This window comes from Chaetodon auriga, chromosome 10 (assembly GCF_051107435.1).
Source record: "Chaetodon auriga isolate fChaAug3 chromosome 10, fChaAug3.hap1, whole genome shotgun sequence".
NCBI classification, from domain to species: domain Eukaryota; kingdom Metazoa; phylum Chordata; class Actinopteri; order Chaetodontiformes; family Chaetodontidae; genus Chaetodon; species Chaetodon auriga.
Window position 1 is genome coordinate 20,294,369 of NC_135083.1, and position 20,779 is coordinate 20,315,147.

At 42.2% G+C, this 20,779-nt stretch overlaps 1 protein-coding gene across 2 annotated transcripts; it reads left to right on the forward strand.

The window, feature by feature from the left end:
* Positions 1–470: 470 nt before the first annotated feature.
* On the forward strand, positions 471–17,916 carry plekhm2 (pleckstrin homology domain containing, family M (with RUN domain) member 2). 2 transcript variants are annotated; one of them, XM_076740932.1, is made up of 20 exons: positions 886–1,068; positions 3,068–3,174; positions 3,360–3,469; positions 3,586–3,685; positions 3,818–3,905; positions 3,999–4,173; positions 6,606–6,665; positions 8,158–8,446; positions 8,547–9,353; positions 9,433–9,502; positions 10,081–10,171; positions 10,513–10,577; positions 10,912–11,000; positions 11,281–11,413; positions 12,050–12,240; positions 12,573–12,638; positions 12,924–13,083; positions 13,251–13,430; positions 14,282–14,398; positions 14,554–17,916. In XM_076740932.1, the coding sequence occupies exons 1-20, from the start codon at positions 1,009–1,011 to the stop codon at positions 14,689–14,691; spliced, it is 3,096 nt and encodes a 1,031-aa protein (XP_076597047.1). In that variant the 5' UTR covers positions 886–1,008; the 3' UTR covers positions 14,692–17,916. The 2 variants fall into 2 exon arrangements, with proteins under 2 accessions (XP_076597048.1, XP_076597047.1); XM_076740933.1 differs by lacking the exon at positions 6,606–6,665 and having other exon boundaries at positions 471–1,068.
* Positions 17,917–20,779: the final 2,863 nt, after the last annotated feature.

Here is a 20,779-nt window from a genome sequence, read left to right on the forward strand (position 1 = left end):
CCTGGAAACGACGTAGTTGGCACGTAGAGTATTCACGCTGTGTAAATATATGGTAATATACTGTAAGTCTGCAGCTGCCTTGCAAAAAGCGAAATGTGCATAACATGACTTAAATAATTTTCATTAACTACCGGCCAGTTGCGAGAAATCCTGCCAATGAAAGGTCCAACGTCTAAAAACTGTTCTAGCCTCCTCATTCTGGTGCATGCAGTCAGCGAATGGGACCGACAGTGAACCAATTCAAAAAGATTTATTTATGAGTAAGTTCAAACAATGAGCCTTGCACGCACGCCGAATTCAGGAATTCGCTGTTATTTTTCGAAGTCAAGTCATATTTAACGATATATTATGTTTGTGTCCAAATAAACAAAAGAAACCTTTTAATTGTCGATTTCTGAACGGCGTTTGGCCCATATATTCCTCCCACGCGCTAATGAGGCGTGCTGAAGCAAGTAGTGACGTAACCCAGTGACTGTGAGTTCAGACTCAGAACAGTTAGGTTAGCTCAAAAAGTAACCTGAGCAGCCGTGACTTTGATGCAGTTGGTTGTGTAGGTAAATACGCGAAAAGGTAACTTAAAGTAGGTCACAATAGCTAACCAGTGTAATTAACCGAGAGTATCATAAACAAAATTGCTGCTTAAAGTTATTCATGTTGGACTGTAAAACTTGCAAGCCATCCCCAGCCTGAGTCAAGGGCTGGAAGGAAGTGAAGTAGCTACAGCTAACGCGAAGCTAAGCAAACGTTACTGGATGAACCGGATCCGTTGACAGGTTTACTTTTCCTGGTGCTTGTTAGATATTGATATGAGGGCTGTGAACTAGCGGTGCTGTCACATTCAGTGTGTACAACTGACAGCTAAAGCTGTGTCGTTAGTTTGGCGGTCAGCTGCTTTGGAGGGCAAGATAATGATAGCTAGCTAAGACGGGCGGCGTTAGCTTTAGCAAAACAAGAGCTCTGCTGAAGGAGTCAGCTGACAGTCTGCTGTGAGCTGCCAACAGACCAGTGATGGACCAGCTCAAAGTAAAGGATCGCATACTGGAAAACATCTCCCTCTCTGTCAAGAAGGTAAGCGCTGCCCGGTTGGCCAGTTCACTTTAATATTGTCACAGAATTGATTTTCGCATTCTTGAAGTACTGTAGCTAGATTAGGTCATCTTTTGTCCGCCAAGGAGGGCAACTTTAAAGTCAACATCATCAGGTCGCCGTCATGGAAGGGCCTTGCCCTTACTGATACAAGCAAATAACGGGTGAACTATTCCTACTATGTCTCAGTTCACCTTCTGTTTGACAGCTGCAGCTTTCGGCTGTCATGTTGTAGTTTCTGTTTTTGTCCATGATCAACAATAGTGGCACCAAGCCCCCCCAACCCGCAACAACACCGCGGGCACATAGTTGCAACATTAGGGTTATCCAATACATCTTTGTTCCTAATTTCCATTGAAGTTTTGACACATTTAAGGTTTTTTGGTGAAATCGTCTGGTGTTGTGAAAGTATCTTTCTTGTAACAGAGGGCAGTGCACCTTCTTCCTCCTCTTCCTCCATGATCTCTCCAAATACACGGTATTTCCCATCAAGAGCCCACCAGTCCCACAATCAGATGGTTGCATTTGAAAGCTCATAGTAGTGTGTTCAATGCAGTGAGCCCACTACTGTTTCTTACTCCCTTAATCCACGTTGATCTCAGTTTTTAGTTCAGTTGTTTATCTCTTTATCATGGAACCGTGAAAGTGCTTATGAAATGATACACCTCAAGCTTCCAGACAGTGTACAACGTTTACCTCAGACAAACATTGCTTAGTCACGTGAAGATAGTCAAAGGATAGAAATTCTCCTTCTTTGGGTCACTATCCTCAAACCTACTTTGACCTACACATGGCTTGGTCATGCCTCAGGGTTTCAATACCTTGTGCAAGGTTCTGCAGGTCATTGTAGCACAATGGACCACAATGAAATACACTGAGAATCATCTTCATCAACAAATGGTACCTTTCAGTAAATGCCTGCAGTAAACATTGTGCTTTGTATGTGTTGGTAGAAATGTGGAATTTTTGTAAATTATTCCAGCCAGTAAGATACCTACAGTGTAGTTAATTCAGAGTTTTTGTTGGTTTTGCTCTGTATGCTAGCACATTGGATCCTACGCAACAGAATGGCTAAAACAGCATAAGTAGCTCCTTTTCATCATTAATTACATCCACATCAGATGAACAATGTAGGAATTGTAACCCTTTTAATACGTTGTCCCCCGATTTGAGGGGACCAACAACAAAAACTACTTGGTTGCATATCCTGTACAACCGTGTGTGACTGGCTCGTGCCTCCAACGTACAGACATCAGCAGGCACTCGGGCTCTTCACTAGCTCTGTCAGATCTGTGCAGCAGCCAGTTTCCCTTACAGCTTCTTTCACGTGTTTCTTGCCTTCAGTCTAATCTTCAGCAGTAAAATTCCAATCCAAGGAGTCCCCCGCACACTGGGGCCGCAGTCGTAAAACTCATTCTCAGTTGGATTTAGGTCAAGAACATTCCACTGCTTGGTACCAAATTCTTTGGTTCCATTGACTGTATGTTGCACTGTAGGATCTTTGTCCGGCTGTACTCTCATAAACCGTGGGGATCATCAGTGTTCCCTCCATTTTGATGTGAATAATTTTGTCACGGCATGCAGTTTTGGCATGTTTGGTGAGAGCTCTTTCACAAACTTCCTCCAAGAGCATTAAACATGTCAGACTGGCTGAGCAGTCATGGATAATGGCTTAGTAGAGGTAACTGTGTACCCAGCAGGCTGCATCCTGCACAAACAGTAAATTGCCACCAAAGTTTTAAATGGCAGCTGGTTTCAGATATATGCAACATAAATAATAAAAACATTCCTCTCTAAATTCATGTGTCTAAGCTACCCAGGCCTAATGAATCTGTTAGGCATCATTTCAAAGGTCTGTCCTTTCTGATAATTTAAATCCAATCAGTTCTTTAAAAGTCAAAAACAAGTTCTTTAGAAATAGTTGCAACTTTGTAACTCCCCAGCAACACAAATTGTGGAGAAAACATGACTCTCTCTACAGTTGCAGAGTTACTTTGCAGCCTGTGAAGATGAGACTCCAGCCATCCGAAATCATGACCGGGTCCTGCAGCGCCTCTGTGAACACCTTGACCATGCTCTGCTGTATGGGTAAGAGGCTTCAGTAAATTGCACACTGGAAAGGAGAAAAGATGCACAGTTTTTATATGTCATGCAAAAAATCCTGTTCTCAATCCTATTGTTCTTTCTGCATATGTACAAGTCTCATGTCCCTTCATGGGACTGTCACAACACATGCTCTTCTGTATCATTATTGACCGTTTTGTACATTGCAGGCTGCAGGACATCTCCTCAGGCTACTGGGTCCTGGTCCTTCACTTCACCAGGAGAGAGGCTGTCCGTCAGATAGATGAGCTTCAGCATATAGCAACCAACCTTGGTCGAAGTGAGACACCTCTGTCACACAGCCAAACACACTCACATGTACAGTACTTAGGGGGAAGTGAATAAGCTCAGTGTTCAGTGGGTTGTATGCTTAGAAAAGAACTCTTTTCTGTGTAGGTCGTGCATGGTTGTATCTGGCACTGAGTGAGAGCTCTTTAGAGAGCTATCTACGCCTCTTCCAGGAGAACCAGGCATTACTGCAGAAGTATTATTTCAAGTAAGTCTTCTGATGCGTCCTCAAATCTTTCCTGAAGTCACAAAATGATGCATTCCAGAAATACTGTCTGTTGTTGGATATGCTCCGGTGTTTCTGTGCTTATTAGTGACAACTGATGTTCTGCTCTGCCAGGAACGCACTGGTTTGCAGTCATGACCACCTCACGCTCTTCCTCACGCTGGTCTCCGGCCTGGAGTTCATTCGCTTTGATCTGGAGCTGGTTAGCACATATTCATTCCAATATCAAGAGAAACTCATCTCTTGAATGTTAGCAGCATGTTTGTAATATGTGTGTTGGGTCCTGCCGATTCAGGATGTGCCCTATCTGGACGTGGCCCCCTACATGCCAGAATACTACAAACCCCAGAACCTGCTGGATTTTGAGGAAAGGCTGCCCAGCTCAGACAGCTTATCTCTGCACTCTTTCACCTCCCTCACCTCCACCAACCTGGAGTGGGATGACAGCGCCATCGCTCCCTCCAGTGAAGGTAAGCAATAATGATGTCCTGATCCCAATCCAAGTCCTTCATATTGGGTCCGTTCCGATGCTTAAACTTATCTAAATTTTGATTAAATACATATATGACACATTGAAATATCAGCTGTATCCTTCTAAGTTTTTTTCACAAGCTTCTTGATCCACATGCTTAAGGTCCTGATTCAGAACTGTAACACTGATAAACTTAAATTATTGATATGAAAAATATTTATCTCTCTGTTTGAGTTGTTGGGACTACAGAGACACTCTATGGTTGTACAGTGGTGTTACAGAATGATGCTTTTTTACATCATAAACAGCGTTTGGCTGAGTAAAAACACCAGCTTACAGAGAGCACACAAACCTGACAACAGCCAGGTGTAATTTTGGACCAATGAAAGTGCTGGCTGAAAATGAGAAGCTGCCAGCTGAATGTTTTGACCACTGCTTTCTGCTAATAGAGGAGGGATAAGAGATTTGTTACAGTCAGGGCTTGGTTAAGTATATTTTTGCAGATCCGTTTGCCAGAACAGATCAATAGATCTATACATCCGATTGTGAAAATGAATATTCGATTGTCTTTCCCATCACACTGTCAGGTGAAAACAATTCCTGACTTAGATGTGAAAATATCCTGGCTCTGCACATCATTTTCTGTGTCTCTGATATCCATGCTCCTTTGCTCCTCTCGTGATTCATTGAATTTAGAGTTTATTTCTATATAACTCATCTAGAGTTAGTGATGGTTGTCTGCACAGTGAAAAGACTAACCAAGAAGATTTTGGTGAGTTTTTGAACATTATTTTTGGCCATTTTTGATAGCCCAGAATTATCCAGTACGGAACTAGATTGCTGCAGCCAGCAACCATGAAACGCACTGCAGTTTAATTCCTCAGGGTGTTTGCACACCATCAATGTACATTCCAAATTCTTATAAGTGTCTGACAACATTATGGAAAGAGATGTTTTTGTTAAAGAGTAAGATCTGTTTTGTTTAATCAGAAACAGCTGTCACTCACCAAAGCCACCAGACTCCATTCACAGAAACAGTAATTTTATCATAAAAAAAACCCCACACTTCATTCAAACTTGACAAAAACAAAACAAAACTCAACAAATCCCTCTTAGTTTGTCTTTTCACTGTGCAGACAACATCACTAATCCTGGATTGGTTGAAATAAACTCTTAATTCACCACATTTGGAGAGGAGCGAGAGAGAGAGAGGGCGGAAAATGATAGTAAGGCAATGGGCGAAACAGCCAGAATATTTTCACATCTACATTCACACTTCTTCATAGACATAAATATATCAGACTTCAACAGATTTCCCTGTTTGAAAAAAAAAAACAAAAACAAGAACAATAGAAACTGGTTTTGTGATTCCTGTCCATCATGCAGTGCTCTCAGTTCAGCCAGCACGGCAGTGCTGCTTTTTTCCCCACATTGAAATATTTTTCACAATCAAATGTTTGGATTTTTTTACAATTCGAGTATAAATCTGATTTTAGAATAATCGTTGACAGCCCTAATTACCACACAGTGATTTTGCATGTGTAGCAGTTGCACGTGTAGCAGTCGTGTAGAGGCTGGCTGTCATTAAAGAGAGTGGCGTGTTGCAGCAGGATGAGGTGGAAAAAGCATAATAAAGGTCAGTAAAGAAAGGATTAGATTCAGATCAGCTTTGTTTCAGCAGATGCCAATCCATTAAAACATGCCTGGATTGGCCTGGATACCGATCCGTATGATTGGCTTGGCACATCTCTAGTAAGCACCACTGATTTTCCCAGACACCTATTTAGTTTGACCGCTAGCTTCACTTTATCACACAGTTTGACAACCCTTTGGACCCATACTCACTTTTAATTCTAAATCATTGTTGGCTCCCCTTTAATTTAGCCCCATCAAATATCTAGTTTCAGTTCTATGTGCTGATGTGTCTTGAAATGCCTCTAATCTGGACACTATAGACTAACTGTGATGTGACTCTCTTGCTCAAAGGCAGCTTTTTTATTTTGGGATTTATGATGTGATCAGGCCCGCTGGAGTGAAAGTACACACTGCTTTGGCACAAATTCATACAGTGACGTCAAGCTCATGGCATTTTGAAGCAGAAGGTGGATTGATTTTTGCAGTCTCTCGTGACTCGCGGATACCAAAGTGCATTTTATCAAATGGATCACTTGGAGTGCAGAGGCTCATGGTTACAGAATGTTCTCGCTGGTGTGATTGCAGCACTCAGTGAAGGCTTTCCCCATCGCTCTCCACAAAGGACTGAGTCACTTTTCCTGTTTTAGTTCCCTTGTCTATTTTTTCCCCCCATCGCTCATATTATTTCGTATTTACCATATGTCATGTTATTTTTCTGCTTCTGTGCCATTGTCTCAATCTCCTCTCTCCACTCCATCTCTCTCTAATACTGAATGTTATCCCTCCTTTTTTTAGATTATGATTTCGGTGACATCTTCCCCGTGTTGCAGTCATTGCCAAGTGCAGACTGGGAAGGTGGGACATTGGTCAACCCCTCCCCTTCCCGCCTTTCCATTCCTCCCTCCCTCCCTCTCCCTTCCTCCCTCCTCTCTGGCATGGCCATCCCACAGTTTGTGCTTAATGCATGCAGGGTATTCTAGCCAGTAATAGACATGTTAATATGTAAAATACAGCGAGCTGGTGCAAAAGACTGCTGGCTTTGGTTTTACTGCTGACACATGATGAAAGGGACATAAATAAAAGTGCATTGGCTTTTGGGAATGGATTCATTTAGAAGGCATGTGGATTTGTATTTAAAGTTGCAACTATGAGCACTGCGCAGCTGGATTTGATGAACATTAAATATGACGCCAGTAGCGTAATTTATTATTGTACACACCTCTACATTTATCATTACAAGGGACTGTGCACCCTCTCCTAAACCTCCCCATGACACATGAGTGTTGATGTAACAGAAAGCCCTCTTTTGTATTTTCATGTCCAGTAAAATGTGACAGTGCTCACACATTTTTATGAAGGTTTTTTCAGAATGCTAATTGAGTTAAATTAACTCACAAGTAAATGAACAAGGTCTTATACAATAAATTGACAGGTAAGTTTGGGAGGAACAACAGCGCTTTGGCTCATTGGGGAAGTCAGTGCTCGGGGGGTGTATGGAACTGTCATCTGTCATGTTTTGCATGTGTTATTCATCTGGGCAATGATCCCAATGCTCACTCTGCCTTATTATTTACCACAACAAGATACATGCCTGATGTAACTGGTACTCACCACGTTCAGTCTGTCTCTATTACATTGTGTTATCTGTTTGTCTGGTGTTTCGTTTCTTTATATTGTCTTCCTGTGTGGTATGTGGCACTGGCCTCGGTCAGCTCAACTGCAGTGCGAGTGTATTACTGCAGCGTCTGTTTGCAGTAAGCTGCACATGTCTGTCATCTCATGGTTGACTGTTCATTTCACGGTCTAAATTTTAATTTGCAAAACAAATCGTGTTTAGCATACTCAATGATTAATCCCAAGACAAACAAAAAAATTTGATTCCTGCCAAATGATATTCTTTAAATACTTGTTTTTGACCCATCTCTAGCTGCAGAAGTAATGCTTGACTTAGGCCTGTGCCAGTGCAAAGACAGCTGCTGCCTGTGTACCTACTTGATGTCTTCTGCATCGCGTTTTGTGTCTCTCTGACCCTGCCAAAGATCTGCAAACAGCACTGCAGCCCCTAACATGTTTTTGTGTGTGAAGCTGATGAAGAAATACACAGAGTTTTTGTGTAACTGTCTTGTTGGTCAACTCTTCATTTGTGATGAAAACAAAGAAAGTCTTCCAGAATGTGTATTAATAGCAACAACTCTAAAATACTTTCTATAGTAAAACCTTTCTATCTCTATTTCACTGAACCTACCAACAAGACTATGCCGAAAATTCAGTGTATTTCTGTGTGTGTTCGAAATGCCGCTGAGTGCTGCTTGTTATGTTAACTCCCAGCCTTTGATTTTCATGTTAGAGGGTGACCTGACAGACCAGGCCAGCTGCCCACGTTCCAGTGGCTCTGATCCCCAGACAGTCATCAGTGACACAGTTGTCCTCTCTGCCAGCACTATCAAAGTGAAGGCGGTGGCTCATGTGTCTCCAAACAGCCCCACGTCCAGACACAACCCCTTCAACGAGGATTCAGACACCAATACCACTAACACCTCAGCTGACGTCACTCCGGTTCATGTGGCGAGCCGCCACAACGCCGCCACCAATGGAGATGACATGGAGAACGCTAGCAATGACCTGGAAGTCATCAGGTACATTAGTTGCAGTTTCTGTCTTGCAGGTTCATATTTTATCTCTTAATCAAATTGAATTAGGGTGGAGGCAGTCTAGCTAACCATTTTGGTTCTCCAGGATGGCCAGACGAAGGAAACCTGCCAAGAAGCGACGAGGGAGGGGCTCTACGGATTCCAGCAGCAGCATCCATAACTCTGCCTCCTCTGAGCACATGGAAATGGACAACAGCCTCCTCGGTTCAGAGGATGTGGATTCTTTAAACTGCACTGTAATTCAGCTGGATGCTGAAGCAGAGTTGAGGAGAAGCAGGGTGGGATCAGAGGTTGTGGAGGAAGGAGATGAGGACGGAGGAGAAGGCCTCCTGCGGCTCCCAGAGATGACGGACACCTCCATGGATACAGTCGGCCAGCCCCTCCGTGATGTCATGGACCGACTCAATGGAGCTCTGGATAGGGAGGAGGCCTGGGAGCACCCAGAGGAGGCGGGAGGGACATACAAAGAAGGCTGTGACCAGGACCCGGAGCCTCCTGCACAGCAGCCCTTTCGAGGGGATTCAGGGGGAGAGCCACCTGACCGAGCTCCGGGAGAGACATCTGTCTCCTCTCTGTCCACAAGCCCCAATTTCCTGCAGACCTCACCTGCACCTACAGACATTTGCTGCTTTACCTCCATCAGTCCAGACTCTACTCCCTCGGGTGGTGGCCACAATGACTCTACAGAGCATAGCCAGTCGCAGACTCTTTCAGGTGGCCATGAATATGAAGGAGAGGCAAAAACGGCAACAGAACAGGAGCCAGACATGAAGACTGGGGAGGACGACTCAGAAGGCGTACAAGAAAGAGACAAGAATACATTAACTGAGAAAGCAGAACCACAGGAGGAGAAGCTCAGTCCCTCTGAAAGTTCTCATCCTGCAGAGTTTAAGTACGGAGTTTCTATAAAATGAGTTATTTGCTTTCATGTCGTTTAAAGTGTCTAATGTTGTTCATTATTCATATTTCAGGGTGGACAATAATCACTTGCTTCTTCTCATGATTCATGTGTTCAGAGAGAATGAGGAGCAGCTCTTCAAGGTGAACACAGACACATTCATTATTCTTTATCTGTTCTGACAGAGGTTATATTCTGTGGGGAAAATGTGAATGTATGTGTTCAGTAAGACAGTGCAGTGATGTCATGTCATGGCAGAAATACAGATTTGATTGTCTTGAAAAGATACTTCCTTTCACTCGGTTTTAAGAGGCTTTTGCTCTTGTCTGACTCATTTTAACATTGAAGATGTGGTTTGGAGGCTGTTGCTCAGTCGAAGTGTTGCAAGGCTGAGTTTGCCAATTGCCTTCCAACTGCTTCTTCTCAGGCTGTAGTAACTTGTCAGGTTTCAGTTGTGTAAGGACAAAACACTAGTAGCTTCTAAAATTATCATATACAGCAAATATCAAGTGAATAAAGATTGCATTGGTTTGTAATAAAGTAACAGCTGCTGTGTGTCTCCAAAATAACAGTCTATATACTCTGCTGCTGCTGTGTTTGAGGCAACACTGTGCTACAGTCAGCTGTCCAGTTGTCAGGACACATCACTATGACTAGAACAGTTTGAGACAGGTGAATGTGGAGGTTGCTGACATGAAAGAATTTCTCTTTGTCTTTTCAGATGGTGAGAATGAGTACAGGCCATATGGAGGGGGACCTGCAGCCCCTTTACCTGCTGCTGACTGACTGTTACATCTACCTACTTAGGAAGGGTAAGTGGCTAAAAACCCAGCATGCATTGGCTTTATTTGCTAATAAGTGTTGGAACAGCGCAGGTTGTAAGTTGGGACGCAATGATATTGGTATTGGGAGTCACAATGCATTTTTTATGCAAAGGAAGCAAGCATTGATCTGTTCATTTGAGTTTGACCGGTGTCCACCTGTACTAGCAAACTTTAGTGTTTTGGTTTCTGAAAGTTTCTACAGTTGTAATTGTCCTATTATATCTGCACAAGTTTCAGGAACATTTAAAAAGGCTATTCTGTAGGCAGAACATACACTACATTAACATGTGCTCACTGCATGTCTTGGTTGTACGTTTGTTTGCCTCCAGGGGCAGCAGAGAAGCCGTACACAGTAGAAGATGCCGTCTCTTATAATGAACTGGACTATCTTTCAGTAAGTGTGATTGCCGTTATCTGTCATTCATCCATAGCTTTGGCTGCTGTCATTTTACACATTTGTGTTTTGACTGAATATGCCAAAAAAAAACAGATTTGGCCTGGCAGTCTGAACAAGGTTTAAAGTGCATTGATGTTAACAGAGTTTTTGTTGTGCAGTGCTCCATTGCCCCAAATATCACATCATAGTTAAATGTGCAGTCTTCTTGGTTGTCATTGTGATCCGTGTAGAGTTAATGACATGATATTTCTGAACCATGTAGACTCGATGTGACAGCTAACAAAGTTAGTTTTGTGTCTGATGTCTTAGTCTAAATGGTGTCTTCCTTTAGGTGGGCCTTGACCAACAGACGGTGACTGTGGTTTGCACCAACAGACGAAGGAAATTCCTGTTGGACACAGCGGATGCTTCTCTGACGTCGTGAGTGTACTACCTCATGTTTCTTTATGCTCTTGACTCCATTCTGGATCAAATACAAAGACTGAATAGCTGAACTCCTCCAGGCATCCAACATTAATTTCCACCAACTTCGTGTCCGCATGCAAAGAGCCACATGCACACCTCTAAACTCTGTAATACTCATATGCATATCTGCGATCTTGTACGTGAGGAATATTGACTTTGAGCCTTATAGAACGCAAAATGGATGAATGTTAGTCTCAACTGTGACCTTATCCCCTCCATCTTTCTTCACTTACAGCTGGTTCTTGTCTGTCCTCAAGTCAGCCATGGTGAAGGGTTGTCGTGAGCCTCCTTACCCCTCTGTTCTGACTGATGCTACAATGGAAAAACTGGCTCTCACTAAGTTCGTCTCCCAGGAATCTCAGTGTGAGGTAAAGACATGTTAAACTTCGCTCTTCATTACAGCTCTGGATCAACCATTAATCATAAGACAAAAGTACAAAATCTTGCAAAATCTTACAAACTTTTTGGAAAATCTGTAACACAAGATATTTGTTGTCACAACTCATAGCGAGCATGTGTGAACTGTAACATTCACAGATGCACAGCATTTTATTTTCTCCATGTCTTTGATCCCAAGCCAGAAAAATGACACAACCAAAATGTCTTTAATTGTATAAGGATACTGTACACGTGAGATTTTTGTAGTAATTTTGTGTACAGACCGTAACACCATGCAACAATAGCATAATATTGACAGCAAATGATAAAAACATGATGTTCACTGTGATAAAACATATTGTGTATCCATGGAAAAAATGACTGCCTGGAAGGTAGAAAAGATCCCAATTCAGGAAATCAAACACCTATGTATGCCTCCGAAAATGGCTAGCAATAATCTAAAGTTAAACACGAAGTAGAAGATGCTTGGCAGCAGTTACATCTTAGTTTTTCTGTAATTGTAGATTTGTTTGGGAGTCTCTCCCTTAAAGGTTCATTTGACCACTCTCCTGCTCTTTGGCCATGTTTCAGAGCAGTGGTAAACTAACACCTGCCTGTTTCTCCAGGTATCTGAAGTGTCTATAAAGCTGTATTCACTGGTCCACTGGGAGGATCCCATGGACATGAGTTTCTCGACCCAGGGTGGCCCACCAATGTTGGGAGCACCGTCCGGCATCAAGGAGGGGACTCTGCAGTACCGGTCTGGAACCACCTACCTGGGCAAAGAGCTGTGGAAAAGCTGCTACCTCTGCCTCAGGTATGGGCAGGTCGTACACATCAGTACCCCTTTCAGCTGGAATCAGCATGTTCCTTTAAATATATGTTGTCTGGGTTCCATATAACACACTGTACATCTGTCATTAACCTTCCACACTGTGTGTTCACAAGGGCAAGGTCTTTCGTATCGAAGACTGATATCTAACATTGTATTCCTCAAAAAGTGTTTTGAGTGTTGAGTGCCAAAAACCAGACTAAAATGGTTTATTACGTAACTGACACTGGCATCATTATTGATAAATTTCTAATCTTTATGTAATATACACTTCAGATATATATATAAATATAAATATTTGTCCTGTTTTCTCACAGCAATGGAGTTCTGTACCTGTATGCAGAAAGAACTGATGTGACACCTCTGCTGTCGGTCACTATGGGGTAAGCGTCAAGTGGCTGAAAGCCCTTTTTCCCAGCAGGCATTTTGATTTGTCATAGTAGGAAACGCGCTGGTATTAACAATGGTGCTGTTTACTCAAATGTCCCAGTAAACCATGACAGCCATCACTCATTTTATTATTTACACAGGGGACATGTCAAAAGGTCTTGTGTGAAAAATGCCTTTTGACTGCAGATGGTTACCTGTGGAGGCCTTTCCACAAATAAGCAAAAACCTTACTGTTCAGACAGTCATAAACTCAAAAAATCAACTTCATTTCCCAACAGAGGAGAGCACTGTGGAGGCTGCCGTCGCTCAAACAGCACAGAGCGTCCTCACGCCTTCCAGGTCATCCTGACCGAGCGGCCTCCACTAGAGCTCAGTGCCAACAATGAGCAGGAAATGGCCGACTGGATGCAGTTGCTCTGCCAGTCTGTCTCCAAAGGGGTAAGGAGTTGTACAGTGCATAGACCATGTGTTTAACAATTCCCTTTACGTTTCTAACATTGCATGCATGTTAACCTTTGAATTTAATACAAAATGTCAAAATGGATTCTTAAAAGCCCTGTTCATGTCAGCAAGGTATAATTAAACGATAATCACCTTATCTGCAGGTCATCCCTCAGGGTGTGGCCCCCACTCCATGTATCCCATGTTGCCTGGTGGTGACAGACAGGAAGCTGCTGACCTGCCATCAGGACTGTCAGACCAGCTTCTTCCGTTCACTGGGCAGCGTTGATATCTGTGATGTCACTGGTGTCAGCGTGGAGGCCAACAAGGAGTACTGTGTCATTGTAAGTGGCCGTCTGTGTCACTCCTCTCTGTGTTGGTCCAATACATGATTTTAAATTAGACTTTAACTAATGTATTTGCTCATTCTGTTCAGTTTTACTGTATTAAGCTATGTTACTAAGTTCTCCTGAGTTTTCAGTGCCTTTACTCAGGGTATGCATGGTTATTAACATGAAAGATATCATTTGTAATGTTTTGCAAACTAGATGCATAACATCACAAATGTGTTCTGCAAACCTGAAGTAATTAAACTGAATGATTTTAAAACTTAAGACAGCATCAGCTGTTCCAAGATATCCTGATGTAAATAAAGTGTTTCCAGTCTAAAATAGGATGCAGCCCTCATTAGCATTAGACACGCACATTATACATCACACTGCACTTTATACTCAACAAATTGCTAACTTACTTGGGTATTAGTAGCATCCAGCTATAGGGCTCAGGTGTTTCCTCAAACTTTTGAGACCATAACCATAATATTTCTGACTTTATTTGTATTAAATATGTAATGAGTCATTTTTGTGAATGAACAATCTCAATGAGCCCATAAGTATAGTATGACATTACGGATGGGACTCAACCATTGTTATGGCTTCACAAATAAGGTGTCATAACTAACATGATGATACCATCTTTTAGTGCTCTAGTTTTGCCTGTATCCCCCTGAAGGGTTTGTCTTGCACACACATAGAGGAAGAGGAAATTAGTTTTATTTTTGTACCTAAAGGCTTAAAGAATTAATGAGACACCATATGTATCAGTGCACGCTGGTATATTCTTATAATTATCTCGTGTTGAGGACCTTTAATGTAAGCTCTCCCTTTGGGCTTTTCCCCACTTTCTCCCTCTGTAGGAGTTTGCAGCAGATCGGGCAGAGTTCCTTCCTCCGTGGGTATTGTACTTCAGCGGCTGTGAGGAGAGAGATCGACTGCTGGAGGCCTTAGGCAACACATGGAAGGCCGTTTTCCAGGTGGGAGGATAAACTGTTTTCAGCGGTTTAAGGAAAAAATAATTAATATTGAAATATTTAGCCCCAAATATCAGCATTCACAATCTTACATCCAGCTACTGCCGCTGGCCGTCCATCTGGACGAACCCTCATGTGTGACTTCATTCCGTACGCAGGTTGACCTCCCCCGCCGAGGGGTGCTGGATCCGTCGGTGCAGAAGCGTTGCAGGGAGGCCCTCGCCCTGATGAGCAGTGCATGGCAGAGGGCAGACAGTCTGGCCCGAGGCAGAGCCCAGCGTGAACCCTGGTGCTGACGGACGCACACACACGTACACACACGCACACATGCACACATACCTTTTACGTGTGGGTAGCCACTAAGACAGACTGCCAGTTAAACAGTCTGATATAGTTCCAGGATAGATGGATTTAACTCTGACTTTACAGTCACTGCAAACTGTTCAGAGTTCTAAGATGAAAGACTGAGATGGACCAATCAGATGTGGGTATTGGTTGTTGTACCACAGCGTTAGCTTGTGATGCAGCTCTGATTCACTGATGAACTGTTTCTATCAGAGAAACTTCCTGAAGTAGCAATGCATATGGCTCATCACGAGGCAGTGATGCAACAGTCTCACATGAAGTTGATACAAACGAACCTCCAATGGAACACTACGACAGATTTGCTTTGATCCGGGTGGGACATTATTAGCCGTTATTTCTTTGTTGGCAGTTCTAAAGAGCAGCGATGCAGAACAAATATGTTGGACCAAGCAAAAATTTGGTGTCACATGTTGTGACGTACAGGAAAAAAAAAAAAACCTCTGTAGGAATTAATGATGGATAAATGTACAATGAACAATACTTGTGTCACGAGAAGATTTTCAAACCAACCTTCAATACATCGTGCATTCAACTATATCTCAATATTTGAATGCACGATGTACTGAGTTTGAGTATTTTGCCTCAAAGTAACCGTCATACTACTCTCTTCAGAGGAGAATCCATCTTAAAATGAACACTGATGTACAGATTTCATCGTCTAAGCCTTGACTCTAAGAAGCAGCCTGTAAAATGATAAAAGACATATTTAGTACATTGAGGAAGCTGAACGGATCCATGACCAGCAGCGTCCGTGCACAGTGAAATGAGAGAATTATTAATGTTTTCTTTAAAAGATAAGTCTGTATGCTCCTTGCGATAAATACCAAGAAAGCCATATCTGAAGAGGGCAGCTGCTGCTGCTTGCTTGCAACGTGGAAAAGTTCACACTGCTGGCCTTGCACACAGTATAAATCTCTCTCTGCTCGCACATTTCACACAGCTGTGTGAAGATAAAAGCCACTTCTTGCTTACTAACAGTTAAAAGATGTTCTGCTGTACCCTGACTCTGATACAGTTAAAGAGCAATTGTACAGCGCTTGTACAGTATCAACACATTATTATTACTGACTGTTGTCTGTGTCTGATGTTCAGTTTGGATTCGTCTCATTGGACGTCCTCCACTCTGAATTATTGTCACGTGAGCTTGAGAGGATGAGGATCTCAATATGATGAAAATCTGGATGTTTAACACCTGCACTGTTACATGACATGCTCATGCCTGTGTCGTCTAGCTGACAGTTTAAATGTTGTTACTCAGATTTAAGAAGAAAAAAAAACTTTCAGGAAATGCAACAGACTTGCCTTCTTCTCCACCGTGTAGAGACGAGTGGAAGCTTCCATGCAGACTTGCACATTGTTAGTCTTTTTTTAATGGTACCAGTTGTGGTTTTGTGTTAATGTCATAACTTCATGTGCTGTGTTCTTTCCATTTTAGACAATGTGGGAACAGTTGTTACTAAATTATTCAGCTGAGTGGTGACATTTTAAAGGTATTGACTCTTGTGTGTGCATTAGCGGACGTGTACTTCCTCTTCAGTGTGGGTAAGAATTACAGTCCGTGTGAAGAATCCTTTACTGACAAGATGTCTTGGCTTTTTATTTTGCACCAGTGAGTGGCGGCATCACACTGTACTGTACTGTAAGGTCTGGCCACTCTATTAAATTAGAACATCCCTTTCTGCACTAGTCATCATTTAGTGGTGTTCGACCATGTTTGAGGTATATAAAGTCCTTAAATAGCCTTTTAACTTAGCACGTGTAGCATCTGTTTTTAGCAGATTAATGCTTAGGGTTAGGGTTGTAATATCATCCAGTATTAAAGCTTCATTTGGGGAAGAAATAAGAATTAGATCCTAAACCAAACTGGCCTCAGTTTCCCTTCTCGTTATAGTCAGTAGATGGTAGTGCACACGTTACAATCTGTCCTTAATATTAATACTGATTGGAGCACTGCTGCTCTGTGGATGACAGCGTGTAACTGCTCTCATTGCAATGACAATGTCGCCTGTTTGACAAGCTTGACTGGACGAAATGAAGCACTATTTTTCTTTTTTTCTTGTTGCCTTACACTGTACACTTAAAACAATCATCTTAGTTATGAGTTATATTCTGCTTTCTTTTGAGAGACAAGTCAAAATATGTGCGCTATGTAGGGCTGGGTATGAAACTGTAATATATTTAATAAAAGACAGAAAAATGTGATTATATTCAGCGGAGTGAGGTCTTAAAAAGGACGGTTTTGGTATAAACTTGGGTTTTGAATAGGCACCAGTTTCAAAAAACCTCAAATGATACCCAGCCTTATACATATGTCACTTATGTATGTTTGTATGAAATTCAGTATCAGCATTAATCAGTGCTTTAAGCCTTTCTAAGTGCCACTTGGTCTCACTCCTCTTCAGCTCTTTTACAAAGAAATCTGATCTCAGGTGAAAAAGGTACGTTCACATCCAAAACCTTAAGTCTCACCATGCGTTTTTTTTGTTTGTTTTATTTTAATTGCTGCTGTTTTGTCTGATTCAGTATTTTTTTAAATCCCCTTTTTCTGTTTTGGTACCTCCCATGTTGCGTGCAGCATTATGAAGTTATTTTGCGCACACGGAGAAGGCTGCAAAGTAATATGATGTGTTGGAAATGTTTTATATAAAAGTCCTCCATAATTCAGTGGGTTCTAAAATAGGATTGGTTGGCCGTGTCGTTGGAATCTTCTCCCCCAGTGGATTATTTAAGGACTTTTTGACCAGTGAGAGAACACTTACAATAGTTGGACTTACTTGAAATGTTTGTAGGATTATCAAGAAGAAATGAACTGCTTAGCATCGTGCCCATTGAAGTGTATATGGAGAAAAAGCTGAAAAGTTTTGAGCCGTGTTTTGAATGTGAGACATTGCTGGCCAATGATGGATGACATCTTCTAAGTGGTGCATTGTGAAAACACGCTGTTTGGTTTCGTTCATTAATGTTTACTGCATGTAATATTTGTATTATGTTTAGCGGTTTTATGGAATTGTAAATAGGGCACTAATCAAATATAACATACTGTACACTCACACTTAAAGACGTGCATGTCCAGAAGGTTTTATACCGGTAATGAATGTACAAATAAAGCTTTGTGACTGGACAGTGTAACTGAATAAACTGAAATGAAAACCATGGCTCCTGTGGTCATACATGTGCTTTGTGTGCCAATGTCTCTGCTTTTAACATCTACTTTTCTGTTGTAGGTGAAACCAGTGAAGTGCTGTATGTTGAAAACACTGGGACAGTCATGTTAGAGCAGGGACAGAGGATTCACAGGTAAGAGAGCAGGTGTTAGGTCACTGGCAGCATGTCAGAGCACAAAAGGTTCAAACAGAAAACAGCATACTGACTATAATGTGTCTGTGGGAGTTTATCTGCTGTTGATTAGCACCGTGACTCAGTAATAACCTACTTGATGTCTTGACTTAAAGCTTGCTGTATGTCACTACTGTGAAATGAAACCTCCCCTCGCTCTGCTGTTTCAAACCAGCACTGAGGGAAGATAATGACGCAGTGACGACTGGAAAGCCAAACAAATAACCAAATGACACATGGTCAGATCAGATGAACTTGGTCCATCACTGCATGCTGTACTCAGTTTTGTCATTGTTGCAGTTCTTCCCAGTGACCAGTAGAGGTCATAGGTGGATGCGGCTGTTTGTCATGGTCTGAAGAAGTCTACTTTGATCCAGTTTAGGGAAACCTTGATGTTGTGGCATGCAGTCAAATTTCAAGAGACTGAGCTTCCAACTTTGTGGCAACAATTCGGCCCTTTCTTGTTCCAATAAATCCATAATGTCAGCGCACAAGAGCAGGTCTGTAATGGTTTGATGGACAGTCTTCTTCAGGGGCTGATAGTAGCATTAATGCCCATAGTTGTAGAATGAGATGGACACAGAACATAGTGATCACACGTCCAGCTGCTGAGCATCATGTGCTTTTTTAGAACAATGGTGACGTGTGGTAGTCTTTATCTTAATAGCGGTGAGGCAAATCAAATGTGTCTCAGCAGCTGTCTTCTTTGGGTATGATCATAACATTTGAGTTTGGGGCACCGTACAAATAATACAGAGGTTGGAACTGAAGTTGCTGAAAGCGCGGCATCAAACGATGAGATCTTTTTAAAAATGTGAACGATAGAGATGCACTCAAGAATGGCTGAGTTAACTTTTAGGTCGTGACAACAGGAGATGTTTGGTCTCAGCTGTGAGGTGTTCAGAGTGGAAAGAAGACAGCATTCAACACTGCACAGAGCAGCTTATGTTCACCAGTGTTATCGATTATCTTTTGATAGTTGCTAGGGCAACAAGTTACTGCTGGTCTCGTTCGCATGCATTTTTATTATTTCAGCAGCATAATAATGTCACCTTGGGTGTACTTGTGCTGTTACCATGGTTTCAACGAGCCATTAGTCTTGTCCCTGTCTGTATTGCTTTCTCTGCACAGAACAATACAGAAGCGGTTGACAAAGTGTTTCAAAGAGCTCGACAAAGGAAGGGAGGAAAAGGCACACTGATTCCCTGCAGGAAGCGAAATTGAGGAAGAAGGCAACACATCAGGAGGCAGAATCAGGATCAGGCTGTGAAGGATACAGTGTGAGGTTTATGGAGACCACAAGATGAGATGCAGTACTCACAGAGAGCGTTGAAGGTGCCAGGGCTACTCTGGGAAGCGTAATGACTGAATGACTCTGCAAGTGCGAGAAAGATTAAGTATGGGAGGGGAAACGCTTGTCAGATCGATAAGAAGATGGAGTAGAGTCAAGTAGCGTGGGTTGAGTCCCTTTGGGAGGTGCAAAGGAAATATTAGAGTTGGAGTAAATTAAATAAGGACAGTATCGGCAGTAACTCTAAAACAGAGCCAGTATTCAGGAGAGAAGGAGGAGCACTGGATATTATTAGTGCTCCTTCGTTAACGATGATTATTAAACACCCTGTCTGATCAAGTCATGCTGTGTTTATTACACAGATCAGTACAGTCACCTCATTCCCCACCTAAACTAAAAGTGATCTAAGAATGAATGATTTAACACTAACCTCCCAAAGTACACGTTCAAAATCTACTACTTTAGTTTGGGGGCTTATGAGAGACATTACTAAGCATGTTCAAAGACAGCAGCAGAGGCCAGACTATCCTCATTTGTAGACGAGCCTCTTACAAGCATCAAGCAAACCGTATGCTTCCCCTCCCATAATACAACTCTGTGATTGTTTCATTAGACGCTGGCTGTCCGTGGTCAGACTCTGTGTCCCCAGTTGTGATGCAGGCATTACATCAAAAAGCCCTCTCTGAGATAATCCTGATGACATCATCATGTGGAAAATGGCTGGAGTGCTCCTTAAATGTGGCGGCCATTTTTTCTTAAGAGAAGGTTCTTTTTAATTTTAATTTTATTTCATATATTTTATGTGACAGTTATCACTGTTGGTAATATTTCAGTGGATTTAGTGTTACAGAACAAAAGTTAAAATCTCAGTTGAGACTGTAGATTGACTGAAATGACCTGTGAAATGTTGCATTCAGGTGCAGGTGTGTAGGCCGGAGAAATCAGCCCCGTAATTGGCTGTAGATGATGAATCTAATGCTGTTGTGCAGTGGACTCTGCTCTGGATATTTTCTTAAACCATGCTCTCCCTCCCCTCATTTACGCTGCACTTTTTCACTTTCTTATGCAATTTTAACAGCTCGCTCTCTGTTAGCCCTCCACTTTCCTGGTATGCCAAGTTACATACTTTGTATAAATTAAGGAGTAGAATACAGTAATAATAAAAGAAGAAAGAAGGTCATCTACAGCTATAAATGCCACCTTAGTCCTGTGCCTATGATGATGCACATCAGGATGGAAATCCCAGAGGGGTGGAGCTTCTCTTCTAGTGCTGTTAATAATTTATTTTAAGTCTGTGTACATTTCAGAACCAATTAAAATGTGCAAAACAGCTTGTATGGAGGATGGAATAGCAGCTATAATCAGAGAGGAGATTCCCTCTACATGTGCTA

Coding starts and splice junctions, on each gene's coding strand:
- plekhm2 (XM_076740932.1), top strand. CDS start 1,009: ATGGACCAGCTCAAAGTAAAGGATCGCATACTGGAAAACATCTCCCTC. Junction 9,503..10,080: donor ATGAGGAGCAGCTCTTCAAG/GTGAACACAGAC, acceptor TTGTCTTTTCAG/ATGGTGAGAATGAGTACAGG. Junction 12,639..12,923: donor CTGCTGTCGGTCACTATGGG/GTAAGCGTCAAG, acceptor ATTTCCCAACAG/AGGAGAGCACTGTGGAGGCT.